Source organism: Halichoerus grypus, chromosome 7 (genome assembly GCF_964656455.1).
Source record: "Halichoerus grypus chromosome 7, mHalGry1.hap1.1, whole genome shotgun sequence".
NCBI classification, from domain to species: domain Eukaryota; kingdom Metazoa; phylum Chordata; class Mammalia; order Carnivora; family Phocidae; genus Halichoerus; species Halichoerus grypus.
In genome coordinates, this window is record NC_135718.1 from 922512 (window position 1) to 946827 (window position 24316).

The 24316-nt window shown below is 61.7% G+C and overlaps 1 protein-coding gene across 3 annotated transcripts in view; it reads right to left on the reverse strand.

Annotated features, from left to right (window-relative positions):
* The window catches only part of INPP5A (inositol polyphosphate-5-phosphatase A), a 173684-nt gene that overhangs the window by 89775 nt on the left and 59593 nt on the right, over nucleotides 1-24316 (reverse strand). For all 3 annotated transcript variants that reach the window (XM_078076937.1, XM_036080065.2, XM_036080064.2), the window contains 2 exons: nucleotides 14021-14121; nucleotides 9811-9898 (listed from right to left, as the gene is read on the reverse strand). In XM_078076937.1, the coding sequence (XP_077933063.1) occupies nucleotides 9811-9898; nucleotides 14021-14121 (189 nt within the window). The remainder of the gene's footprint in view (nucleotides 1-9810; nucleotides 9899-14020; nucleotides 14122-24316) is intronic.

The following is a 24316-nucleotide window of genomic DNA, read 5'->3' on the forward strand; positions in this document are numbered from 1 at the left end:
AAGATCGATATGACAGCTTCACCTTCAGCGCGGGCCCCCGCCGCCGCCGGGCCGCACATCACTGCGTCCCGCGGGGCTGCAGGTGCCGCCGAGGGGAGCGGGTCGTTACTGCCAGCAGAGCAGACGGGGTGATTTAGCTGAGCGCAGAGGGCCCGGTGCCCTCGGAAAACCAATCTTGCTTCTCGCACTCCATCAGGCCTGTCTGGCCCCACAGGCAGGGCGCGGAGGCCAGGCACAGCTGTGGGGAGGGGAGCCTCTGCCCGAGCAGATCAGTTCCCTCATCAGAGATGCATTTCCTTCCTTCCCCTTCCTCAGATCAAAGAACATCAGTAAACTCCATTAACTTTCCATAAATTTCCCTTAAAATCTTACTCAGGAGAGCAGAGACAGGATGAGGGGGCTGGCCGTGGGGGGAGCATCTCCTCTAGGAGCACACCTTCCGGCCCCCCCTCTCCACAGGCACTAGGGCCACCGAGGGGCTGGGAGGGGCCCGGACCAGAGGGAAGGAAGACAGCAGCCCCTAGCCCTCCAGCAGATCCGGGTCCAGTGGCAGGCAGGCCCCCCACTGAGGGACGCCCAGACCCTCCCAGAAAAGCGAGTCCAAGGTCAGCATGGAGCCCTTGGGGCCTGTGCACCCCTGTGAAGACTCTCCTCTCGGCAGTGCAAAACACAACACAGGGTTGGGGATGAGGCAGGAGCCCCCAAAACAGGGAGCGGAAAGAAGTAAGAAGGAGCAGTTTGTTGGTGACCAGCAGTCGAGATGTCCCGGGACCAAAAGCCATGAGTGTGGGCACCAGAGTGGGAGTGTGGGAATGCACCACTAGGCCAGGAGCCAACCCCTCCTAGGTGTGGACGGGGCCCTCCCGGGGTGGACAGGGCCCTCCTGGGGTGGACGGAGCCTTCCAGGGATGGATGGGGCCCTCCCGGGGTGGATGGGACCCTCCCAGGGTGGATGGGGCCCTCCTGGCGTGGATGGGACCCTCCCGGGGTGGACGGAGCCCTCCTGGGGTGGACAGAGCCCTCCTGGGGTGGATGGGATCCTCCCGGGGTGGACGGGGCCCTCCAGGCCCCAGGGCCTGCCCCCACGCTGCATGATCTCACTACAGGGGGGATGGACAAAGCAGCCACTGGACTTCCCTGGCACAGGGTGGGTTTGTGAAGCAAAACTTTTAGGCCAGGGAGGGAGAGATGCCTCCTGCAGAGGAGTCTTCAGGGGGCACCTGCAGTCTCCTCCCCGGCTTCCCCTGCACACAACGAAGCCATGCTCCCAGGATACCACGGCGACCTCACAGAAAAGAAACTCACCCGTGCACCTCTTTCCAGGAACCAAATCGGCCAAGGGCTGCAGGTGCTGGCTGGGACATCATGGGCGGCAGAGGCGTCTGGTCTCCCCACTGTGGGCTCGGAGCCCGGGGAGCCTGCCCCACAGCCCGCACACCTTCCTGGGGCCTCTAGGTGATGCCAAGCTCCCGCTGCCAAAGGACGCAGACACGACTCTGGCTTCAGACCCCTTTGCCCAGAAGGAACCCCACTTTTAGAGCTTCGAGGAGAAGTCAGCTTGCACGTGTGAAGGTGACCCTGCGGTCACAAGACGCCCTCCACTGACCCCGTGTGCTCTGGGTGCGGCGAGGCCCCGAGGACGAGTGTCCAGCTCTGGCCGGCCACTGCCTGGGAGCATTCACAGCCCTTCAAAGCCTCCGAGGGGCCCACAACTTGTGGCCCAGTGAGACGGCGTCCCTCCCGGGCTGCCGGCCGTGCACACACCAGCCCAGCGCCAACAAGGACGGCCTGTGCCATCCTGCCTGCACCTGCCCGCCCCCAAGGGCATGTCCGCTCTGCTCGGCAGACGCAACACCGGGTCTGGGCCCAGCTGCCGCACACACACGTCTGGGGCCGCGGCCACACAAGAGGCCCCGGCTGAGGCGGCGTGGTGTCCGTGCTGCCCTCCTGCAGCAGACGTGGCCCGGGTGGCCCGTGGGGGCGGCCCCTCACTCTTCCCTGCCTGGCCTCCCGCGAGGCCGGGGTTTCAGAGGCCTTGTGGGGTCCTGGCCCCGGCTGCCCCCACGCCCTGCAGCCTGGAGCCAGGGTGCCCACTGCCTCCAGCTTCTCCACCAAAACACAGCCTGATCTGTGCTGACCACTGAGCTGGTGCTGCAGAGAGAAAGCCACTGAGTGAGCCCGCTCACCCGCAGCCTTACGTTTAAGAGTGCCGCTGTCCCAGAAACCCAGGGGCTACGCGGGGACTTGGCACCGGCCTGCACCTCCTTGCAGTGGCCCCTGCCACGGTGTGTGGGGTGCCCGGGCCAGCCGGCATGTCCTGCTTCGGGAGCCCCCCATCCTCCTCTTCCTCCCCCTCGCAGGTCACCCACTGAGGGCAGGACGGGGTCGCTGGGGCAGGGAAGGGACCATGGGGGTGGCCTCTGGCCGTGCCTCCTTGGGGCCTTCACCGGCGGGAGAGGCCTGGAATTCTCACGGGTAAATGAGCCTGCTCTGCCCCTCCCTCGGGCCTGCCCGTCACGCAAACGAGCAGGACAGGGACGCTCACCCCCGCAGTGAAGCAAGACGAGGAAATTATACCAAAATAAATCTGTAATTTCTTCCTCATTTAGCCATTTCTGAGGCCAAAGTATAGGAAAGCCGTTACCTTCACATCCCCTATTGACATTCTGGCTTTTCAGGTGGTAAGTGATGTGTTTTCTATGTTCCTCCTGTGAAATGAGACACAATTCCTGTGCTATCAGGTCTCCGATCAATAGACACTCGGAAGGCCTGGAAAACTTCACCGGCCACTTCCTGTGTCACGGCCCGTGTGGCTGTGCCCTGGGCTGCTGCGAAGTCGACCGTGACCGATGGTGGGGCGCCTGAGAATCCAGGCGGAGCGTCCCAGTAGGCCAATCCTGGAAGGCTTCCTGTGGGAAGCATTTCAGAGCATTTTAGGAATCCAGGTGCAGCCCGCAGCGGTGGATGCTCGCGATGATCCAGACGGCAGCAGGTCCCTCCCAGCAGGTGCAGAGCCCCATGTGTCCTCTGAGGACCCTCCTCCCTAAGCCTGGACCCCTGGACAGGCGAGGCCTCGTGGCAGCCCTGCACACCTCGTGCACGTGGCCAGGGGACCCGAGCGCCCAGGTCCCAGGAAGCCGGCACGGTCTGGAGAGTCCCACCTACCTTGGAGCCCATGCTTGTAACAGCAGGTATACGAATCATCTTTACACGTCACGCGCCCGACTCTAACACTCCTCTGCGTGGACTCAATCACTGACCCCAGGGACGTACGGAGGGGGTGCGGCAATGTCCTCACACAAGACAGCAGGGGCGGGGGCGCGGGCAGGAGCGCACGTGAACGGGTGATGGTCCTTCGGGGGAAGGAGGGCCCCACGGAAGGGGAGGAGGCCGTGTGCAGCAGGAGAAGGGCGTGCACACGGAGGGCAGGGCCGGGGGTTCGCCGGCGCTGGAGGAGGGAACGGGCAGGACATGCGGCAAGGTGGCTACCACCTCCTCCCAGAAGACGGGCACCGCTGGGTCTCCATCCATGGGGAGCGACACCCCAATGACGGTGATGCCTGCCTCCTCCTGCCCGCCCACATTTTATGCGTGTTCTATGAGGCGTGGGCATCCCAGGGATCCCGCAGACACTGAGGACCAGCCAGGGGTGCCGAGCGTTGGCCCCTGGCTTCTCCACCAGATGCTGCAGTGTCCCCAGCGACCTCCAGTCTGTCCCCAGCATGAACTGTGGGTCACGTGGCATCCCACCACACAGTGCCTGGGAGGGACCCGGGAGCAGGCAGCCAGTGGACGGCCTCCGGGGGTCCAGTCCCACTTGGAGGGGCACCTCCTGGTCTCCTCTTCGGCCAGTCCTGATGCAGCACCAGCAACGATGACCTTTGGTCCCACTACCTGGTGTTCCTTTTCTACGTGGCAAGAACAGGACAAGAGTGCCTTCGAACTGCTATGGATTAACTCTGGAACATCTGGGTTCTTTGTGGGCAAATCCAAAAGCCTTAACAGGAGGTTACGAGCTCAGAGCCTGCCGGGATACGAAGGACTCAGCATTCTGTTGTGGAAAACACCCCGCTCAGGGACAGGGCGATCAGGGCATCCATCTGCCCCGCGTTCAATCAAGCAGCGGCCCGCAAGGTCCGGGCCTCTCGGGCAGCCCCAGGCAGACGTCCAGGCACCTTGGGGGCAAGCCCCCTTCCTCGTGGGGTCTTTCTTTGCTGCCATGTGGCTTCCAGCACACCCCTGCCCCTGCCTTCCCCCCACCTCGCCCCTGCCTTGCCCTGGATGAGTCCATCTCAAAATGTGGGGGCCCCAGGCCCGATCCGTGGTCTTCAACAAATCTAAACCCCGACAGGCTCCCATTCTGTCTTCCCTTGAGCTCATACCGGCGCACCCACAGCCACGGACCCCACGGGGAGGGACGAAGGGCATCCATGTCTCATGCACAACTAAATCCTGGCTCTCCCGTCCCCAAGACCCCGACTCGTTCACGGACTCAGAGCACGTTTACTGAGCACCCAGGATATGCGGCCCGACTCCAGGCCCTCGGCCAGAACAGGCAGGCAGGGCGACAATCAGGGTTTGGGGGGTGCAGGGCAGTGGAGAGCCAGAAATGAGGTTACCAGCAGGAGTACCTCCAGGCCAGCCACCGTAGGACGCAAGGGCTTGAGGGCACCCAGGGGCCCCCACCCCGGATGTGGCACGCAAGTCCCAGCCCACCCGTCCAGCTCACACGTGGCTGTGCGGACGCCCCAGGCCAGGGTCCTCAGTCTGCCCCGAGGGACGTCACATGAGTCCCGTGGACAGGACGGGGCCCCGCCTTCCGGAGCCCGGCCGCGCCCTGAAGAAGCCGACTTCCGGTGTGGACTTTCCAGGAGAAATGCAAACAGGCGATGACCGGGCCAGGCTGCTGGTGGGATGAAGTGAGCCTCCTGCCTCAGTAAATGGCCCCCCAGCATGATTCTTACGAGCAAACAAAATTTAACGTAATCAATGTTGTTTTAAGTCCAAAAAAGCCCTGTGAGCACCTGAACCAAAAGCCCAAGACACCAAATGCTACTTTGGCGCCATCTCCTGGTGACACGAAGCATTTGTGGGCTCCTGCCTCAGCCTGCAGGATGCCCCACTGAGCCCCCAGGTCGAGTCCCCCCAGGCCCAGAGCCCCCCCAGCTCAGAGCCTCCCTCAGGCTGCAGCCCCCCCAGCTCAGAGCCCCCTCAGGCTGCATTCTACTCCAGGCGACAGGCCCCCCTAGATCCAGAGCACCCCCAGGTGGAGCCCCATGGACCAGGCCGCAGCCCCCACGCTTCTGCCGCATGGAGGATCCCCACGGCCCAGGCCCCCATGCTTCTGCGGCACCGCGGACCCCCACGGTCACGCTCACAGACCAGGTGCGGCTTCAGGTTCAACCTCTTTCTGGGAACAGACCACTATTTTCTGATCACTATTAATACCTGTGACAGCATTTATGTACAAGACAAATTCATTTCAATTTCCTTTTTCAATTAATGGCCTATTATTTGAACTACACTCAGCTAAAAATACTGCTCCATTACTATTAATCTTGTAAAAAATTAAATTTTCCTCCCTCTGACAGCCAGAGGCCACAGGCTGGGGCGGGAGGGTGCCCACACAGCCAGGGCAGCCCGGCCCTGCCCAGGACTCTGGGGGTGCAGACTCCCCTCTACCGGGACGTCCAGAGGCCCCCAGCACACAGCACGCTGAGGCACGGTGCGCCAGGGGCCGCGGGTCAAGCAGGATTTCATCGCAAACCATCAGCATCTTCCTTACGAGCTGGGATGATAGACACGCACGGACTTCTGTGCCAACTCAGGGATGAGCTCCAGCGTCTGGAGCATCAGCGACCATTTCCCACCCGCCAAACATGACCATCTGGTTACCCACTGGCCATTAACATGCCTCACACGGGACTGTGGCTGCGGGGAGACCCCACACCCCTGCCGGAGGACGGGGACCCTGGAAGGAAAGCCAGGCCACAGCACTGTGGGGCCGGGAGAACGCCCACCCCCGCAGCAGGCAGCCAAGCCCTCTGGCCCATCCCCCCAAAACCGTGGGGGCATGGGCCAGACACGGCCGCGGGGGCTCCCACACCATGCGGTTCCCCCCCCCCGCAGCAGACACAGCCGCGGGGGCTCCCACACCGTGCGGTTCCCCCCCCCCCGCAGCAGACACAGCCGCGGGGGCTCCCACACCGGGCGGTTCCCCCCCCACCGCAGCAGACACGGCCACGGGGGTTCCAACCTGGGGTCCCCGCGTCCGCTGCCGCCTTGTGCTGGGTCAGTCCCACCCAGCGTTGGGCTGCCCCCGAGCACGGTCTCAAGCTTGAAGCAAGCACCACGCCGTGTCTCCCGCGAACGTGCCATCTCTTATTTATGACCAAGAGAAGAAAGTGCTGCCAATTTTAACTGAAATGCCATGGATCCTGGATGCACCTGATCTCAGATGCTTTAAATTTGAAAACCTGTGTGCTGAAAAACAGACTAGATGCAACATTACCGTTCAGTACTTCAACGCACCAACTGGACGCCAAGATCCTCTAAGGGTGAGAGTGTGGGCTCCAGCCTCCACGCTTCCTCCTGGGGGGCGTGCAGGCGGGTCCCCCTCCCCAGACACCCTGTGCCAGGCAATCTGCCACATGGCTGTCCCACTGTGTGGGACTGTGTGGGCTGTGTGAAAATCTCTCCCTCTGGTGTTTAAAATTATTCCCAATTTTTGCCATCACGTACTTTTTGAGGACCACCCTTATATTCAACTGTCTGCAAGAACAGTAATTTCTTCAAAGAAACTGCTGAGTTACGGGAGTGCCTGTTTCCAGGTGTTTGTTTTCCACTGCAAGCTGCAGAATGACATTCTGAGATAAATCTCGGGGTGGGGGAGACCGAAACAGCGGCTCCTGGGTCCGACGGCCGCCATCATTGTGCCCCTTCTCTTCTTAGCCAAGCAAGCACTTTTGTGGAAGAGAAATGCAGGTGTATGAGCAGGGGATGACGGTGACACAGAGCGGATGGTGGAGAACGGGACGGTGAGCATTTCAAGAAAATATGGAAAACTTCCAGAGGCGAGCGTGAGAGAGACACACAGACGGCTGCAGGCACCAGGCCTCTCCGGGAGGACCCCGCTGCTCTCAGCAGCACGCCGGCCCGTCTGCTGAGGACTTGCTAACCCCCTCACCCCAAGCGGCTACGGGCTGGCCTCTGCCGGGCCCCTGCACAGCCCGGGGGGCCTCCTGACCTCCACGGCCGCGGCCTCATTCCCCAAACACCGCGGCTCTGACCTGCTGGGTGAGGCTCACCGGACGCACTAACCTGCTGTGGTACCTGCCTGACTTCACGGGTTTTCTCTGCCCTGTTTTCTTCAACACACATTTCCGCTCTTATTTTATTATTTCCTTTCTTCTGCCTGCTTTGGGTTATTTTGCTCTTATTTCTAAAATTTTCCAATGTAAGCATTTAATGCTACAAATTCCCCTCTATGCACCATTTTAGGTGCATCTCGCAAATCCTGAAGGTTCGATTTGTCTTTCATGTCGTCAGACCCATGTTTCAATCTGCTCTGTGAAATTCTCTTAACTCCCGGGATATCTGCAAGTTTGCTGTTTATTTCCAAATATCTGGGAGGGTTCCAGATACTGTTTCTGTTTACTTCTCATCCACCTACTTTGTGCTCAGAGAACACGTGTGTGGTCTTGGCTTCACGCCAGATGTCCACGTGCATGTGAGCATCCCACGGGGACACGATCTGAGACCCCACAGTCAGGCTGGCAGTGGCCAGACCTGTGCACAGGCAGGGTCCTCGGAAAGGCGGCCCCCAGGACGGCCCGAACCCCCGTGGGGCTGCTCATGGCGAGCCTGCCGAGAGTCTTCTTCCAAGTCTCCTTGACCTTCACTTTGAAAGACGTTTCTGAGGAAACCTAGCAGAAGGTGGCAGCCACCCTGCCTGGTCCCACGGCGGCTGACCACGCCCTGCGGTGTGCAACAAGCCTTTTCTGTGGCTGCTTCTCCGGTCGCTGTCCCGCCAGCAGCAGGGGTCACACCGGTGGGCAGCGGTCCTCGGTCCTCCTGTGGCGCCGGTCAGGGACAGGCCGCGTCGAAGCCCCTGCTGCCACTGACCTGTTCCCCTGGCCGCCAGCGGTCTCATCCGCGTGCTCGAGTTCCGACACGGCACACTCCCCACCCAGCGACGTCCTCCTGAGGACGCGCCTCCTCATCCCCACGACAGGCCGCCCTCCCCACGCAGACGCTCCCAGTGCCCCGACGTGCGCTGGCAGGGCACGTTCTCCTTCACGTTCTACTTTTAAAATACTGAGTCTTCCACTGAAAGGAGGCTGTGCCGACGTGAGGACATCTTCCGTGAGGAGGTGGTGAGCAATGGCCGCCATGGGCTGCGGGGGCTCTCGTGGCAGACTGGCGGCTGAGGATGGCGGGGGATGACGGAGCGTCACAGCCTGTCTGCAGTGCAGTCGTGAGGATGAGCCTCGGCTGGAAACTTGCGACGGTAACTGGATCTATGCACCCACATGTTTCATCAGACTTTTAAAGATTTCAGCCTTTATTCTTTGGGTATCTGCCCACCTCCGGTCTCCCGTCCTCCCGGGGTTCCAGGTACACGCACCCTGGACGCGCCAGCCCGGGCAGGGACATCCTGTTTTATTCTGAGTAGTTCCCACTGCTGGGGCCCCACGTTCGATTATCCCTCCTCTTCCTCTGCAGCGTCTGGCCGCTGTCCACCCAACTGGCGCGTTTTTCATTCCAGCCACCGTGCTTCTCGTCCGCACAAGTCCCGACGGAAGCAGAGGTCGGGTCGCAGCGCAGGGAAGTGGGAGGGTCGAGGGTGCTTTTCTGGCAAGGGTGGTGGAGAGCAGGCGGCCAGTGGGCAGAGGCAGGGGGGCAGCGGGCGTGGGGGCTGTGAGCTGAGGCCGCCACGCTGGCCAGTGGGTGTGCTGGAGGGTGCGTGTGCCCGAGGACAATGACCATCTCAGCCACAGAAGACACCACCGGACTGGCACAGATGCCCCAAATTTAAAGACTGAGAACTGACCTTTCTAAGCGAAGGGCCACCTCCACGTGCTGCGCCCCAGCCCTGCCCGCCCTTGGCTCCCAGGCAGCCCCGACCGCACAACGGCTGAGGCCCTGCCGCACACCAGGCTGCTGGCAACACGACAGACGTCAGGGGAAGGGCTCCGGAACAGAACACCGAGCTAACCGAGCTAACCGAGCAGCTCTGAGGCTTCCCCGCAGATGGGGACCGTGAGGCCATATCCTCTGAGCCAACAACCAGCTACTCCAAACCCACCACACGTGTTCCTGCAAGAAGCCTCAGCCCTCGTCACCGGTGCCTCCCACAGCCGCCGCACCCCAGCGGGGCCCCCTTTCCAGGTGTCCACCGTCCCCCAGACCAACGACTCTTACAGAGAAAGGGCAGGTCTGTGTGCCGCTTCCCTGCCGGGGAGGCCAGACCGCCATGGAGGGCTGCCTGGGCTCACAAAGGGACCGGCCTGCACCCTGCGAGCAGGACCAGGCGCCAAGAACGGCGCAGAGTGGATCCAGGGACGGGTGTAACCCCTCATCTCTGTCAGAAGCCCCCAGCTCACCCTCCTCGGCCCACAGGCCACAGCCCCGGGCCCCTGCTTGCTGCCCCCCTCCCGTGGACCCCGTCTGTGCCACTGACATTCCAACCTGGGCGTGGCCGCGTGTTCTGCCAGAGAGGGGCCCTCAGCGGCCACTTCGTCAGCGGGGGCAGCTCCCACAGACGCGCCGCCGGCCCGCGCTGACCCCGGGGCACGGAAGCACACTCACCGTGAAGTGCTCCTGGGATTTGAAGTTCTCGTCCAGGTAGACGCGGGCCCGGTTGTACTCCTTCATCGCGTCACTGGACAGCAGCTCTCTGGAAGGGAAAAGTGAATTCTTTAGTGCACAAGCCACAGAGGACGCTGCTTCCGAGGCCCAGGCTACGCAACGCCCCCGACCAGCGGTGGGGGCGAGAAACTAAGACCCCCTGTGTGCTCAGGGCAGGCGAGGGCTGCTCGTCATCGGGGAGGGGCTGGGCATCATGAGCAGGCACAGAGGACACGACACAAAGGAGGGTCTCTGAACACCCGTGAGGGGGCTCCCCCGGGCTGTTCTGTGTCCTTTCACGACCAGGAAAAGCTTCAGTGGGCGCCTCTCCATCATCTCAGCAAATGTGGCTGGAAATGTGGCCACTGACCCCAGAGCCCCGTGGACACACCAGAGTGGCGGCGGGAGGCCTCCCCGCTTACCCGCCGGCCCCACGGCTGAGGGCCCCCCTCCGCCCCTCCTGCCAGCTCGGTGGCAGCGGGGCAGGGGCTCCAGCTCTAAGAGGCAAACCGAAACGCACACGGAAAAGAAGGGAAGAGGGTCAAATGGACCGTCCGGCGCTTCGCCGCCCACAGGAACCAACCTCAGACGCGTCCGGGGCAGGACACAAGGTTCAGACACGAAACGCCACCCTAACAGTCATTACGTCTGGCGCCACGTAAGAATTAACTTGGCGTGCCAAGAAGCAGCAAAATATGACCCACAATCTACAAAAAAGCAGTCAACAGAGATGGGTCAGGAAGGACAAAAATTAGCCGAAAAGTGCCTGGAAGCAGGTATCGTAAATATGATCAAAGATTTCAAGGAAAACATAAATGTGAGGAAAGGCAAAAACTAAAACCACAAATCAAACATCTCCAGCTGGGTGGACGTAAACGCAGGTGAAAACCTAAGGAAACAGACCAGCGAGATCAGTGACTACAGGACACAGAGACAGAAATTACCCAAACTGAAGCAAAGCTAGAGGAACACAAGCTGCAAGCGCCGAGGGGACCTGGCTGATGCCACACAACCGACCCCAGGAGCCGGGCTCGGAGGACGAGAGAAGGGAAGGAGGAAAATATTTAAGGAAATAGCGGACAAACTTTTTCCAAATTTGATTAGAATTAGAACCCCACGTAAGACAAACAAGGGAAATCAAACTAAAACATGACAGAATCAAGTTGCTGCAAACCAGCCAGGAAGACAAAATCCCACAGTCAGGGAAAAGACACATTATACACCGAAAATGGAGACGAGGACGACGGCCCAGCCCCCGTCAGAAACCACATGACACAGGACAGCGCAATGATGTCCTTTAAGGACGAACACAGAAATGCCGGCAAGCCCGAGTTCCGTTCACGACAAGACCTCTTTCAACCTGAAGACAAAGACTTTCTTCAGACAAAGCAAAGCTGCGAACTTGTCACCAGTGACTGCGTGCAGATGAACGCCACAGAAAGGCCTCAGGCGGAAGGAACACGGTACTAGACAGAAACTGCGTCTCCACGAGGGAACCGACAGAGAAAGTGATCAGAACATATGCCGTCTTCTCTCACTTTGTCATCTTTTTAAAAGCTAACACTTTAGAGCAAACCTAGTAATAGTGTGTGTCCCATGTGGTGTGGGTAGAAGAACCTGACAGCAGCGCCAGGACAGCAGGGGGACGGCAGAAGCCACATGTCTGCACTTGTGGGGCAGGGACAGGGTGGGGACACAGGGCAGGGACGCGGGGGCGGGGTGGGGACACAGGGCGGGGACGCTGGGAGGCGGGGTGGGGACGCAGAAACCTGGATGTGGGGCGGGGACGCGGGGGCGGGGTGGGGACACAGGGCGGGGACGAGGGGAAGCGGGGCAGGGACACGGGGACCTGGATGCGGGGCAGGGACGCAGGGGCGGGGTGGGGACACAGGGCGGGGATGTGGGGATGCGGGGCAGGGACTCGGGTACCTGGATGTGGGGCGGGGATGTGGACACGGGGTGGGGACGAGGGGACGTGGGGTGGGGATGAGGGGATGTGGGGTAGGGACACGGGACATAGGGTGGGGACGCAGGGACATGGGTGGGGGCGCGGGGACCTGGATGTGGGGCGGGGACATGGATGCGGGGTGGGGACACAGCGTGGGGACAAGGGGACGCAGGGTGGGGATGCAGGGTGGGGACGAGGGGACGCGGGGCGGGGACGCAGAGACCTGGATGTGGGGGGGGATGTGGACACAGGGTGGGGACAAGAGGACATGGGGTGGGGACGCGGGGACGTGGGGTGGGGACGCAGGGAGGGGATGATGGACGTGGGGTGGGGATGAGGGAACGTGAGGTGGGGATGAGGGGACGTGGGGTGGGGACGCAGGGTGGGGATGATGGGACGCAGGGCGGGGATGAGGGGATGTGGGGTGGGGACACGGGATGTAGGATGGGGGCGCGGGGACCTGGATGTGGGGCAGGGACACAGATACGGGGTGGGGACACAGTGTGGGGACAAGGGGATGCGGGGCGGGGATGCAGGGTGGGGACGAGGGGATGTGGGGTGGGGGCTGGGACGGGACGCAGGGCGGCCTCCCTCCACAGGCCCGCAAGGCCCCCTCCGGGAAATGCCTGGCTCTTTCCACGTGGTCCTTCTCACGGCTTCCGGGGCCCTTCTATGTTCTCAAGCGCTGGCTTTTGTCACTCAGCTGTGTGGCAGGTGCCCTTCCCAGGTGTGGCTAAACATTTACTTCGTGTACAGTGTCTTTTCTTTTGATAATTTTCATATTATCATTCATCGCTTAACAAATTTCTCAATCTTCTTTGTAGGTGACACTTGTTGCACCTTTTTAAGAAATCTCTCCCTGCCCCAGAGCCGCAGACACATCGTCCTTCACTTAGTCTTGGCGTTGTTATGACTGCGTTTGACATCTACTCAGTGACAGGACTGAGATTCGTGCTCGTGTGCGGGGCGGGGGGGGGGGCGTCCAGTGTCACCTTCTCACGCAGCCACCAGCGATGCAGCTCGCGGCCGGCTGCACACGGCTGGGTGACGCAGGGCAGGGTCCTCCTGCAGCCCATCCCCACCCTGCACCCCTCGCCCTGACCTCACTGCGCCCCAAGGGGCCTGCAGCCCAGGCCAGGGGACGCCCACCTCATGCTTTTTAGTATTATTTCGGGCACTTGGGGCTATTTAACTACATCCCCTTGCTCGCCCACATTAATCCTAGTATTAGTTTAAGTTTAAAAAAAAGAAAAACATTTTGATAAAAATAGCCTTAAAATTACCTCGTTTAGGGAAAATAGCACATTACCCCCAGTTTAACAACTGGAAACATGGATGCCTTGTGTCTACCCACGATGTCAGGGGCCCCGAGCAGGACTGAGCGAGGTGACAGCAGCTGAAGCCCTCCTCCGGCCACGTGGCGGGCGCCGGGGCTCCGAGCGCAGACCCAGAGGCCCACACGCGGCTCCCTGCGGGCACAGTGGCCTTCAGTGACCAGCCTCGGCAGTCAGCAAGTGTCACCTCACACTGCTGGCAGGAGCGGTCACAGTGCCCGGAGTCCACGGCTGGGGCGTGGCCAAGGCCACATCCAGGGGACACGGAGGGCAGGCACAGTAGTGCCTGGGGGCAGAGAGGAGTCCTGGGCACTCGGGCCGTGGGCAGAAGGCAGGCAGGCGCCAGAGCTGCTCCTGCTACCCACAGCTAGACGGGGACCCCGCTTCCCAGCGCCAGGCCTCAAGCCTGCTCCCAGCCCGGCCCCCGTGGGTCCACCTCCCGGGCCCATGAGGATGCCTCGGCGCCCCGTCCCAGCAGCACCGGGAGGGCCTCTCCTCCACGGGGCGGCAGGGTGTGCGTGCGGCACTCAGCACACGCCTGTGGCTACTTCCTCCCGATGACAAAGATTTCACTCTCCACAGACGACTGCACTCCGTCCCCATCCCACTGTGACGAACATAGCTGTGAGCTGCTCGATGTCCATCTGTCCGTCCACCCACAGCAAGGGCAGGATGGCAGCCGTCAGACCGCACAGATGGGACACTCCGCCTGGACCCAGGGCTGAAGTCTCCAGGCCCAAGGCACCACTGTCACCTTGCATGTGCACACCCCCCGGGCTCGCTGTCACCCCGTATCCCCCCCAGGGGCGCGCTATTCCCCTCCGCCCTGCCCCCCCCCCCAGGGGCACCGTGTTCTGGGAAGGGCGTGGCGCACACCGCAGGGACTTACTTGACAAACTTGTCCACGTGGGACATGGAGGCCTCGTAGTTCTTCCCTCCAAACTCCTGGCAGTGCAGAGCCATGAAGTGCGGCTTGTGCGTGTGCACGACCTGGGGAGGGAAGCGCAGGACAGGCCGTCAGAGGCTCCGCGGATTGGCGGCTGCCTCCCCAAATGCACCATCGCAGAGGCCGGCCCCACACCAGTGGTCTGATGTCACCAGCAACCCAGCCCCCAACACTGTCTCCTGCTGGGACCCGGCGGCCTCAGGGACGTGGGCGGTGCTGCGCAGCCCTGAGGGAAAGCCGCTGCTTCTAGGATGCAGCCAGGCAGAGCCCACAGAGGAGTGGAGGGCTGGGCACAGGGGACGAGGGCGTGGGCGCCAGGCCTGCACGCCGTGCACTGGGGGATGAATGGCCCGCGGCGCGGCCGGGAAGCACGGCACAGCGGTGGCAGCCGCTCAACCGGCAGGTGGCGTGCAGCGTAGCCCACCGGTTCTCAGCTGGGTCATAAACACACAACCCAGAACTGGGATCTGTTAAAAAAGTGAAGAAATTCTGACAGGAGACACATTTAAGCGGAGTGGGAGAAGCATCCGTGCTTGAGTAAGCTGCTCCCGGCCTGCTCTTGGTTCCTTGAAAATGGGCTTACCGGAAGTTCACTAAGGCAGTTCCCGATCCCCATCACACACAAGCATGAGCACCTCCCGCTGCCAACCCCCCTCAGGGCTCAGGCTGGCAGAACATGCGACCTAGAATGGGGCTGGGGCGGGGGACACGCCCCACGGTGAGCCCTGCCGGAAGGACAGGGAGCCAGGCCAACACCTCTCGAGTGCGCCAAACTCAGGAACGCCCAAGCGACTGGGATGCCAAGCTGCCCAGCGCCCCTCGGCAGGTGCGCTCAGATAGAGAGTTCACGGCACTCCCACAGGACAGTGCACCTCCCGGAGGAGGAATGGTGGAGATGCGAGTTTTGGGAATCACACCCTGGTGGGCACTGGTGTGGGCGCCCCAACGCTTGACAGGCTCTCGGCCCCGAGGCCGCCCTACACAGCGCACGTCTCCTCAGCAGCACAGCCCAACACTCTTCCCAGAGGACCAGCCTGTCCACCCGGGCACCAAGATTCTCCAAACAGACAACTCTGCAGTGACGACGGAGACGCGTTTGCCACACTGCCCGTGGATGCACGACTCCGTGTCTGTCTTGCGGTGCCAGGGTGGCAGAGGGCTGGGTCGGGTTCCAGAACTGCCCACGGATCTTCAGAACACAGACAAGGCCTCAGGGTCGGCCTGGACAAAGGAGCCGCCGTGCCGGCCCTCTGCCCCAACGACATCAGTCGTAGGCCTCGACCCTAGCGACCCAGCAATGTTCTGCCTGGGCAGGAGCAGCCTCCGCTTGGCCCCCATCACTCAGAATCCAAAACAGAAGATGGCTGGAAGTGCCGGGGCTCTGGACATGCCCCTGACACATCCACGCCCTCAGTGGCCACCCGTGCGATGGACTCAAGCAGCAGGTGCTTCAGGCGTGCAGAGTGAGCGTGGCGCGGGCGTCCATCTGGGCACTGGCCCCCACCAGTCTGCACCTCCGTCTGCAGCAGCCCCCACCCCCCCAGGCCGAGCCTCTGTTGCAAGGACATACCGTGGGGTCGTGACCTCGGACGGTCCGGGTCTGAAGACCACGGGTTAGCAAAGCCCTTGGCACAGACTAAAGACTCTGATGAAAGGACTCTGCTTTCCCTTCGTTCTCCTAAACTGGCAGGGCTCCTCTCCCACGCTCCACGCCCCTCCAGAAGGCCCCGAGATGCAGGGCAGCCCCGTCCCCGGTGTGGGCTAGACGCAGTGCTGCCTGAGACAGGCACAGGTGAGAGCGTGGAGGGTCGCGGTGGCCACCCTCGCTGCTCCTCCCTGGGCCTCTCCCCCTCGGCCTGAGGACGCTCGCTCCGGAGGAACCTGGGTGAGTGGCAGGTCCTCGAGGACAGGCCCAGGCCAGAACAGCCACGCGAGCCAGGCCTGAGTCCCCGACCCAGAAACCGTCCGTCTGTCTGTCCCACAGCAGTTCGTGCTCTCCAGCCCGCAGGACCCTCCTAACCATCCTTCCACTCATGCTGGGCACTCCTCTCCCTCCCCCTGCTGCTCTGGGCAGGGCCTGGCCGCTTGACCTCACTCCTGAGGGACTCCCCTCTCTCCAGAGTGGCCGGGCCACCCTGTGAGGCCCAGACAGCAGCTTGCCCACGCCGTGCACCTCTTCCGGGCAACAGGGCCTCACCGTGGATGAGACATGTCCAGGGGGCGCTGGTCCTGGCCCCTGTTTCCTCACTGTTGGGTTGGCAGCAGCCCCAAACTCACGAGGGTGCAGGACATTTAGGGGATCGGTGCTGTGAGGTCGGTGACACAGGCCTTCCAGCGTTTGTCACAGCACCTCCAAGCCTATCCCGACGCACCTCAACCTGCAGCCATGCGGAGAGCCGCGCCTTCCGTTTCTCCACCTCCTGCCCCTCCACTTCATTCGGGGTCTCAGACCCAGACCCAGACCCAGACACCTGGTGATCTGTCCTGGGACCGCACACCCGGCCAACGCCGTCTCATGGCGCTACTTGGACAGGACGTGCTGCGGTCCGCTGTGCTCCTCCTGGCCTCCAGTCTCTGAACCCGCCCCACGCACAACACCGCACCCTGACTGAGCCGTACTTCTAGGGCAGGAAAGACCTATGTTCAACGTATCTTGGATGGAAAACAATGATTTTCCAAATTAAATTTATCATATTTGAAACTAAATTTTAACTGATCATAAGTTTAAATAAACAGCCAAAAAAGTGACTCCCATGATTTTATCTCTGGGACCTCCGTTGGCGGCGACATGCTCTGAGCAGTGACCCCAGGACACTCTCCGATGACGAGCATGGCTCAGCTCTGACGATGTGGGCACCGACACCGCGTCTCCCCGCACCAGCACCGCTCCAGGCACAGGCCGTGGAACGATCACCCTGAACTTCATCAGTGGGCACAATCGGTGTGGTGTGGCCCCTCCACGTGGAGAAATACGTATCCGAGCTGTAAACACACTCTCGTTCAGCCATCCACAAAGGCCCCATTCATTTACACCAGGGCAGCCTGGACTCCCTCAAAGCTGCCACGGGTTTCAGACCCGCACACTGAGAGGCCACCCGCGGGAGGCACCGGGCTGGCGGGGGCGGGGGCATGCCCAGGGGCGCTGGCGGAGGGCGGCACCGGGACGCATGGAGCCCCGGACCCCCGCAGCCTCCTCACAGGGCTCACAGAGGCTGCAGGGGCTCCTGCACACAGCAGCGGGGCCCCGCGGGAACGGGGCGCACCTGGGAGCAGAATAGAGGCTGCACCGCGAGGGCGTCCCGCTAAGTGGGATGACACAGACAACCACTGCGTGGTTTCAAACGTGTGTGCAATCTGAAAACGCCGAACTCCTGAAGCCCAGAGCGGATGGAGGCCACCAGGAGCTGGGGCGGGAACACCCTGCTTAGGGGCCAAAGGCCGCACAGCCCGGGGACCTGGCGGTCAGCACCCAACAGCATGCCACGTGCCTGGGGACACCTGGGCCAGGCCGAGGCAGGCCTGACATGTGGTCAGGAAAGGACGGGCCTTGTGGAGCAGAAAGGGGACAGAAAGGAGGGGAGGCGGCCCTGGGCAGCTGCTGACCGAGGAGAAAGGGAAGGAAGGGGAAACGGGCTGATGGACGGAAGAGAGCCAGGAGAGTACCACGCTCACCGCAGACAGACTCGCGGGCCGCTAGCAGCCCCGATGGGCCTGCACTTTACTGGGCGGACAGAAGGGGGTGCTGTCGGGCTGGGAACCCGCACAGGCCTCCTCCCGCGGGCCAGGCGGGAAAGGAGTCTATGGAGACAGGAGGTCCAATCAGCCCCAACCCAGGACCACCGAGCACAACGGACCAGCCACGCTGCAACAGAATTAAATACGCTCAAACTGCCATCTGAGAACAGGAATCAGAAGCACAAAACTCAACCAGAAATGGACCAAAAACAAAAAGAGAAAGAAACAACATTAACCTCAGGAAAGAAATGGAAAACGACAAAATCCTCATAGAAAAGAACAGATGACAAAGCACCCAAAGGAGGGCTGACTGACAGGAGAAGCTGCGATGAAGGGGAGAGGAGAGAGGGGATGGGTGGGGCGGGGGGAGAGGGCACGGGCGGGGGGGAGAGGAGATGGGCAGGAGAGGGGGTAGAGGGGCCAGGCGGGGGAGGGGGAGAGGGGAGAGGAGCCGGGCAGGACAGCCACCAGTCCCTGCGGGAGGAAACATCAGATCAGAACTAATCTTTAAAATCATAATCCAAGGAAACTTCCCCAGAAAGAGACCTGAACTTGTGCCTGGAAGGGCTTCCTGAGCCCCTGAGAAGGTTCACCCACACGACCCCCCCAGTACGCAGGCCGGCAGGGGGATCGGACCCCACAGGTGCAGCACACGTCTCCGGGGACAAAGATCGCGGGGAGAGCCAAGCGGGTCACACGCGCACTGGCCAGAACCAACACGCGAACCAGGCGACGACGGGACGAGCTCTCTGGAAGCCCCGGTGAGACCAAGCGTGAGCCCGGGACGTGCACACCCGGCAGGCGTGCTTCCAACGCCAGAGGCACGGAGATCCAGTTCTCAACAGAGGGAGATCCAGGGATTCCACCGGGAGCACGTGCACAGACGTCTTCTGTGGACAGCCACGTCAATGCTTTCGGCTCTGCGGGCCACACCGTCTACACGGCAAGAGCGCCAACATGCCGGTGTAGACAAGAGCACACACATGTACACACACGAGACAAACACAGAGCACACAGGCGTGCGCACGCACACGTGCCCAAGTACACGCACACACACGCGTGTACGTACGCCGCACACAAGCACGCAGAGATGGTGACACCGCCAGGCACCCTGGTGGAGCAGACGTGAGCCGAGGCCAGGCGGCTGCAGAGCACACGCGCCCCTGCGTGCCGTCCGAGAGCGGCCGCGTCTGGGCCCCCGCGACTCCTCTGACAGAAACCACGTGGAGTGCGCTGAGGAAGGAAATCTAGAAAACGCAGACCGACGGACAGCGAGGGGCAGAGAGCAAAGCAGCGGGCGCGCCGCACACGGGCCCCAGAGCAGCAGTTACAGGCTGCCGGGAGCTGCGTGGACACGCGAGCCCCCAGGGCGGTCAGAACCTGCCACACCGCCGGCCTCGAGCACGCAAAGTCCACCGTATGCCAAGCACGCCTCTGTAAAGGTAAGAAAACATTTCAATTTCCACCAAGATACTGACCCACTGCAGTTACCAACAGTGCGTGAATTAGGGGACGGTGGGAACATCGGAACGCAGACCCGATACTTAGACTCCTGTCAACCTTCGTAGGTGTCCCAGCGACACGGATGACGCTTTCAGTTCTTCCAGAGACACATGCAGACAGGCTGATGCGTGACGTCATGCTGCCTGGAGTTTGCTTCAGTGACTGGGGGGACGGGGGGGCCCGCAGGGCACAACCGCAACAGGACTGGCCGTGAGCTGGAAACTGTGAGCGAGGCTGCTGGGCACCGAGGGACGTCGCCCTGTTCCCTCTACTTCATGCACGTTTTAAATTCACATAATAAAGAGTTTGTTCAACACAGTCGTTGTTTAACTCGGTGGGAGAAAGGCCAGAAACCGCCCACCGCCCAGGGCTCCGGAGCTGAGCAGGGAGCCTGTCGGGATGATGGGAAATGCGATCCGTCCGTCTTTGATTTTCCCCGGTTCCTTAACGGCAGGGCAAGGGGGAACCGGGGCCCCCGCATCTCTGGTCGACGCCCACTCTGAAACTCGGCTTGAAGACCACTTCTGTTTGCCAGCTCTTAGGGGAGGGCAGGTGCTCGTTGCTCAGAGCCTGGGCATCTGTCACCCTATCACTCAAACAGCTAAGGACTTCATTGTAAAACAGATTTAATTATGGCACGTGGTGAGAAATTCAAAATAGCTCATTAGAAACCATAATTTTAGTGACATACTGCAGAAATTTTCACTAACAGAAGAAAAATATTTCCTTTGCAAGTGAGTGAAGCTGTGGGGACTTCAGGAGGCAAGTGTAAGCCTTCGCAGACAGAGCCGTAAACGGCCCCGGCAGGCGAGTCAGGCGGCCCCAGCCGGTGGAAGACAGGGGGACGGGCTGTGCTCACCGCTGCTGGACGATGCCGAACATGCCCTCCACTGTGCACTCTTACCAGACCGCACCCCAGGGCCCCGGGCCACTTCCACTGCCATGTCCTCGTGTGACAAAACACATCCCAGGAACCGCTGTCCTGGGGGACACGCGTGTCCTTGGGGTCGGGCCAGCAACTGCCAGGGGCCTGACAGCTGGCTCTCTGGGAACAAACCCCGACTGGTGGAATGTACCTGTTTCCATGGCATAAACGCCCCGGTGGCCCAAGCTCCTGACACGATGGCACTGAACGTGGAATTTGGGAGATGCTCTCTCCTCCTACAGACACCAATAACCCAGATGCTGGCAGTGAAATGTAGTAAAGTAACTAGGATGTGGTGACTGGGGGGCAGCTGTCATCTGTGGTTTTGTGTCACTGACTCAGTTACGGGATTTTTAGTAATGCTGCACAGAACAGCCGGGGCCTGAGAGCAGCAGGTTCGCCGCGGGCAGGGTAGGGCGGCCGCGTGGGCTCTCCGGGAAGCACACCTGCTCGGGGGGAGTCCTGCTCCGTCCTTCCTGGCAGAGACCCCGTGCCTGGTGCCCCGGGCTGCCTGAGCGTGCCCCTCCTGGACAGCCTGCCTTGGACAGTGGCTGTGGCGGTCAGTGAGGACGCCGGGGTCTGGCACTCAGCACAAGCCGGACAGAGGAAGCCCCTGACTGGTGGCGTGGGTTCGACACCACCGCGCTCACCTCGGGCGCAGAGCTCGGTGTGGTGTATGCACCAGGCCCCTTGGAAGGAGCTCTGGACCGTGGATGATCCCGGGCAGGGATTCCTTCAGGGCCGATGCCAGGGATACCTTGAGGACGGACAGGAAAAGCCCCCCCACAGTGGGGGACAGCAAGCTCATGTCACTTCTGGTTGGAAACACATCTCGGTAAACCACACAGGGGCGGTGGTCCCAGGCCCCAGGCAGGCTGGTGTGAGCAGACGCAGGCCTCCGCCCAGCAGGGCCTCCACCCAGCCGGGTCCGTCCCACCTCCTGGGGACACTGGCGTAGCTTCCCCTGGGACAGCAAGCAAGTCACTGCCCAAAGTGCACACATACTTGCTTCACCAAAATTCTACCAAAAAAAAGGAACTTTTGATAAAAATACATGCGTTCTTTCATCAGAAGAATCAAGAAAAGTATTTGGAAAAGAGTGAATTAGAAACGTGGGTAAGAAAGCGCCTGAGGACTCGCTGCTGCGCACACGCACCCACACCGTCCGTGCGCACAGCAGCTTGCAGCCCCCGGACGCTGTGCAGGTGGCCCAGGAAAGCCGCGAGGCGGCCTCGCCCAACCCACCGGCCCCTCCGCGGGCCCAGAGTCAGCGTTAAAAATAGCAACAGCCAGCCCTTGTTAGGCTTTCTGCAGAGAGGAGCATCTGAGTGACCTAAAAAGGAATCACATCCTGCACACAGGCCAGTGGAAGCCTGATGGCCAAGATAAGGAGCAGAAAGGAGACAAAAGAATTTCTTGAGAGAAAAGTTCCTGCTATTTACCAAGTCTACTTGGAAAACATGCTCATCTGGAAGACCCTCTGCCCACCTCCAGCCTGGGGCAGCAGGGGCTCGACCTCTGCCGGCGCGGCCACCCTCCCTGGGCTCGGGGGCTGCGCTGGGTGGGCGGGCGTGGAGGCCAGGGGCCTGCCCCCAGGAGGAAGCCCAGACTCAGCTGCCCACGGCCCTGATGGGCGCCCTCCCGCAGTGCACACGGCCGCCGAGCACCTCTCCCCACGGCCAGGACACACAAGGCCACAAGCCTCGTGGCCTCGCAGCCGACTGGCGAGGGGTCTTCCGGAGCCTGTGTGAGGCTGGACCCGGGCTCTGCGTCCAGGATGGGTTCGGCCCGGCTGCCGCCCCAGCATGTGGGGCTGGAGTTTACTCCGTGCGTGGCAGCGGCCCGGCCGTGCCCACAGCTGACCACAAACACCGAGCCGCCGCCCCCGGAGGCTGGACAAGCCCCCGTGCTGCACGTGTGTGTGTGGGTCTGCGAGGCTGGGCGAGAGACTGTTCCCGTTACAGAACCAGGAATGTGGAGCCCACGCTCCACATTCAATTCAATTTCAAACAAAACTTGTTGCTTTAGGACATCAAAGCTCTACTGGAACTTAAAAAGCACGTTCACCCAACTGAGATGGGGAGCAGGATCAAACCGGGTCCTTGGCAGATACGGCGAAGACTCCCACCTGCTTCACCCGCGCTCACTTGCCTTTACACTGACCACAGGGGCCAGCAGTGGCCACAGCCCCACGGTCACCACACGAGACACCTTGGTACCCCTCCTGGAAACCCCCTTCCCAACACCCACCCACCACTTCCATGAGGCCCCTTCGTTGAGCCATTTCGGCTCGCAGGAGACTGTGATCCCAGGACCTAAAAGACTCCCAGGGCCCACACCTGGCTCTGGCCTTCCCGGTCAGCTGCCCTCCTGCTCCTCCCGGCCCCCTAATGATCATCTCTCCTGCTCCCCCCAACCTCCCCAGTACCCCCTGAGCAAATGGCCTGCGCTGAACTCGAGTCAGTACTCTCCAGAGCCCAGCAGGCCCCAGCAGACCCTGTGCCTCCTCTCCGTCCTGAGCCCTAAAGACCCACTTCCAGCCCCAAAGCTCCCATGGGGGTTACCACCAATGCTGCTAGGAACCCCAGATCCTGGATCCAGGCAACTGAGGACTCCCCTCTCCTACTGGGTCCGCAGGCCCCACCCCTGCCCACTGGTCCAACCAACTTCCTCCTTCCTCACGCAGCCCAATCTGTCCCCGCCTGGCCCTCGACCGGGATGGCCCAGTTCCCTCCTGAGCCTCCCTGCCTCCTACCTCCTCCTCCCCCTGCCTGCTGCCAGGAAGCCACACCCAGGCCCCTTCCAACGGCTGCCCTGCATCGTGGACCCCTGCCCATCCGTCCCTAGCACCCTGCTTCCTGCCCCTGCGGACCACCTTGCCCCTCACTCACCCCAGGCCTCCCGACTTGGTGGCCAGGACAGCCTTTGGCACTGCAGAGGCTGGGGCTCCCGTCCTGTGGCTGTGCAGCCTTGGGCACATCTCCTGACCCTGCACACCTCAGTTTTCTCATCCGTCGAGTGGGGCCACAGCACAGGCCACGCTGTACTCCGGGGAATAAGGGCCCAGCCTGGCAAGGACCTATGGCTCAGCAGCGAGGACCGACTCTGGACAAGCCCTCTGAGACCGAAGGAAATGGAGACGCGTAAGTAACGCGAACTTACAGATCACCCGGGATCCCACAGCCGACCGTTGTCTACACGTGTGAGCTGAACACAGCCGCAAGGGCCTGCAAGGGCACACCACGAGCTACTTGCCAGTTCCGTGGGCCTGAGGCTGAGAGGCGGGGTCTGGGAGTGCAGGATGGGCCTCCATGGCTGTGAGTGAGGGTCTGCGTGCCCTTGCCCACCCAGGGGGGAGAGGGCACCAGGGTCAGGGGTCAGAGCAGCTTCGAGATCCCCGCAGCCTCGTCTGGGGGCGCCGGCGGCCAGGTGGGTCCTCCGTGGCTGTCAGCGGCAGACAGGAACGCGGAAGTGCCGCTCGGCAGGACAGTGACGAGGGCAGCTCACTGTGTCTCTCCCCTCCCGTCTGCCACGGTGGCGCCCAAAATGCGCCAGGGCAAATCGCAACGTGCTGAGGGTGTAAAACACGTCAGGGGCGGCACGAGAGGACAGGTGGGAGGGGCCCCGACTGCACTGGCCGCGTGCTGGGTATTAACGCAGGGACACGTCGGGTTCCCCGAAACGTTACAAAGGTAATTCCCTCCTGTTCCCAGAGATCTGGGACCACGTGCTCTCAGGACACTCCTGGGCAGCGCGGGGCTCGGTCCCACAAGATGGACTCTGGCCACCCTCCTGTTGGCACTCTACAAACTCTTCCTCGTTTGTAAGACCTCTTCATAAAATTTTTTAAAAACCGCAGTTTTGCAGTCTGATCCAGCAGTCCTTTCCTCAGTGACCTTCAACTATCGGAACTTGGAAGAGCCGTCCCGCGCAGCCGGCTGGGGCGCTCTGTCCCCCGCTCCCCAGCGCACGCAGGACAGGCGGGGGGTGGCAGGGCCACCGCTCAGCGCACCGCGGTCCAGCAGGCACTTTAATCCACGCTCACAGCGGGCCAGGCAGCGGCACCGCACGTTACC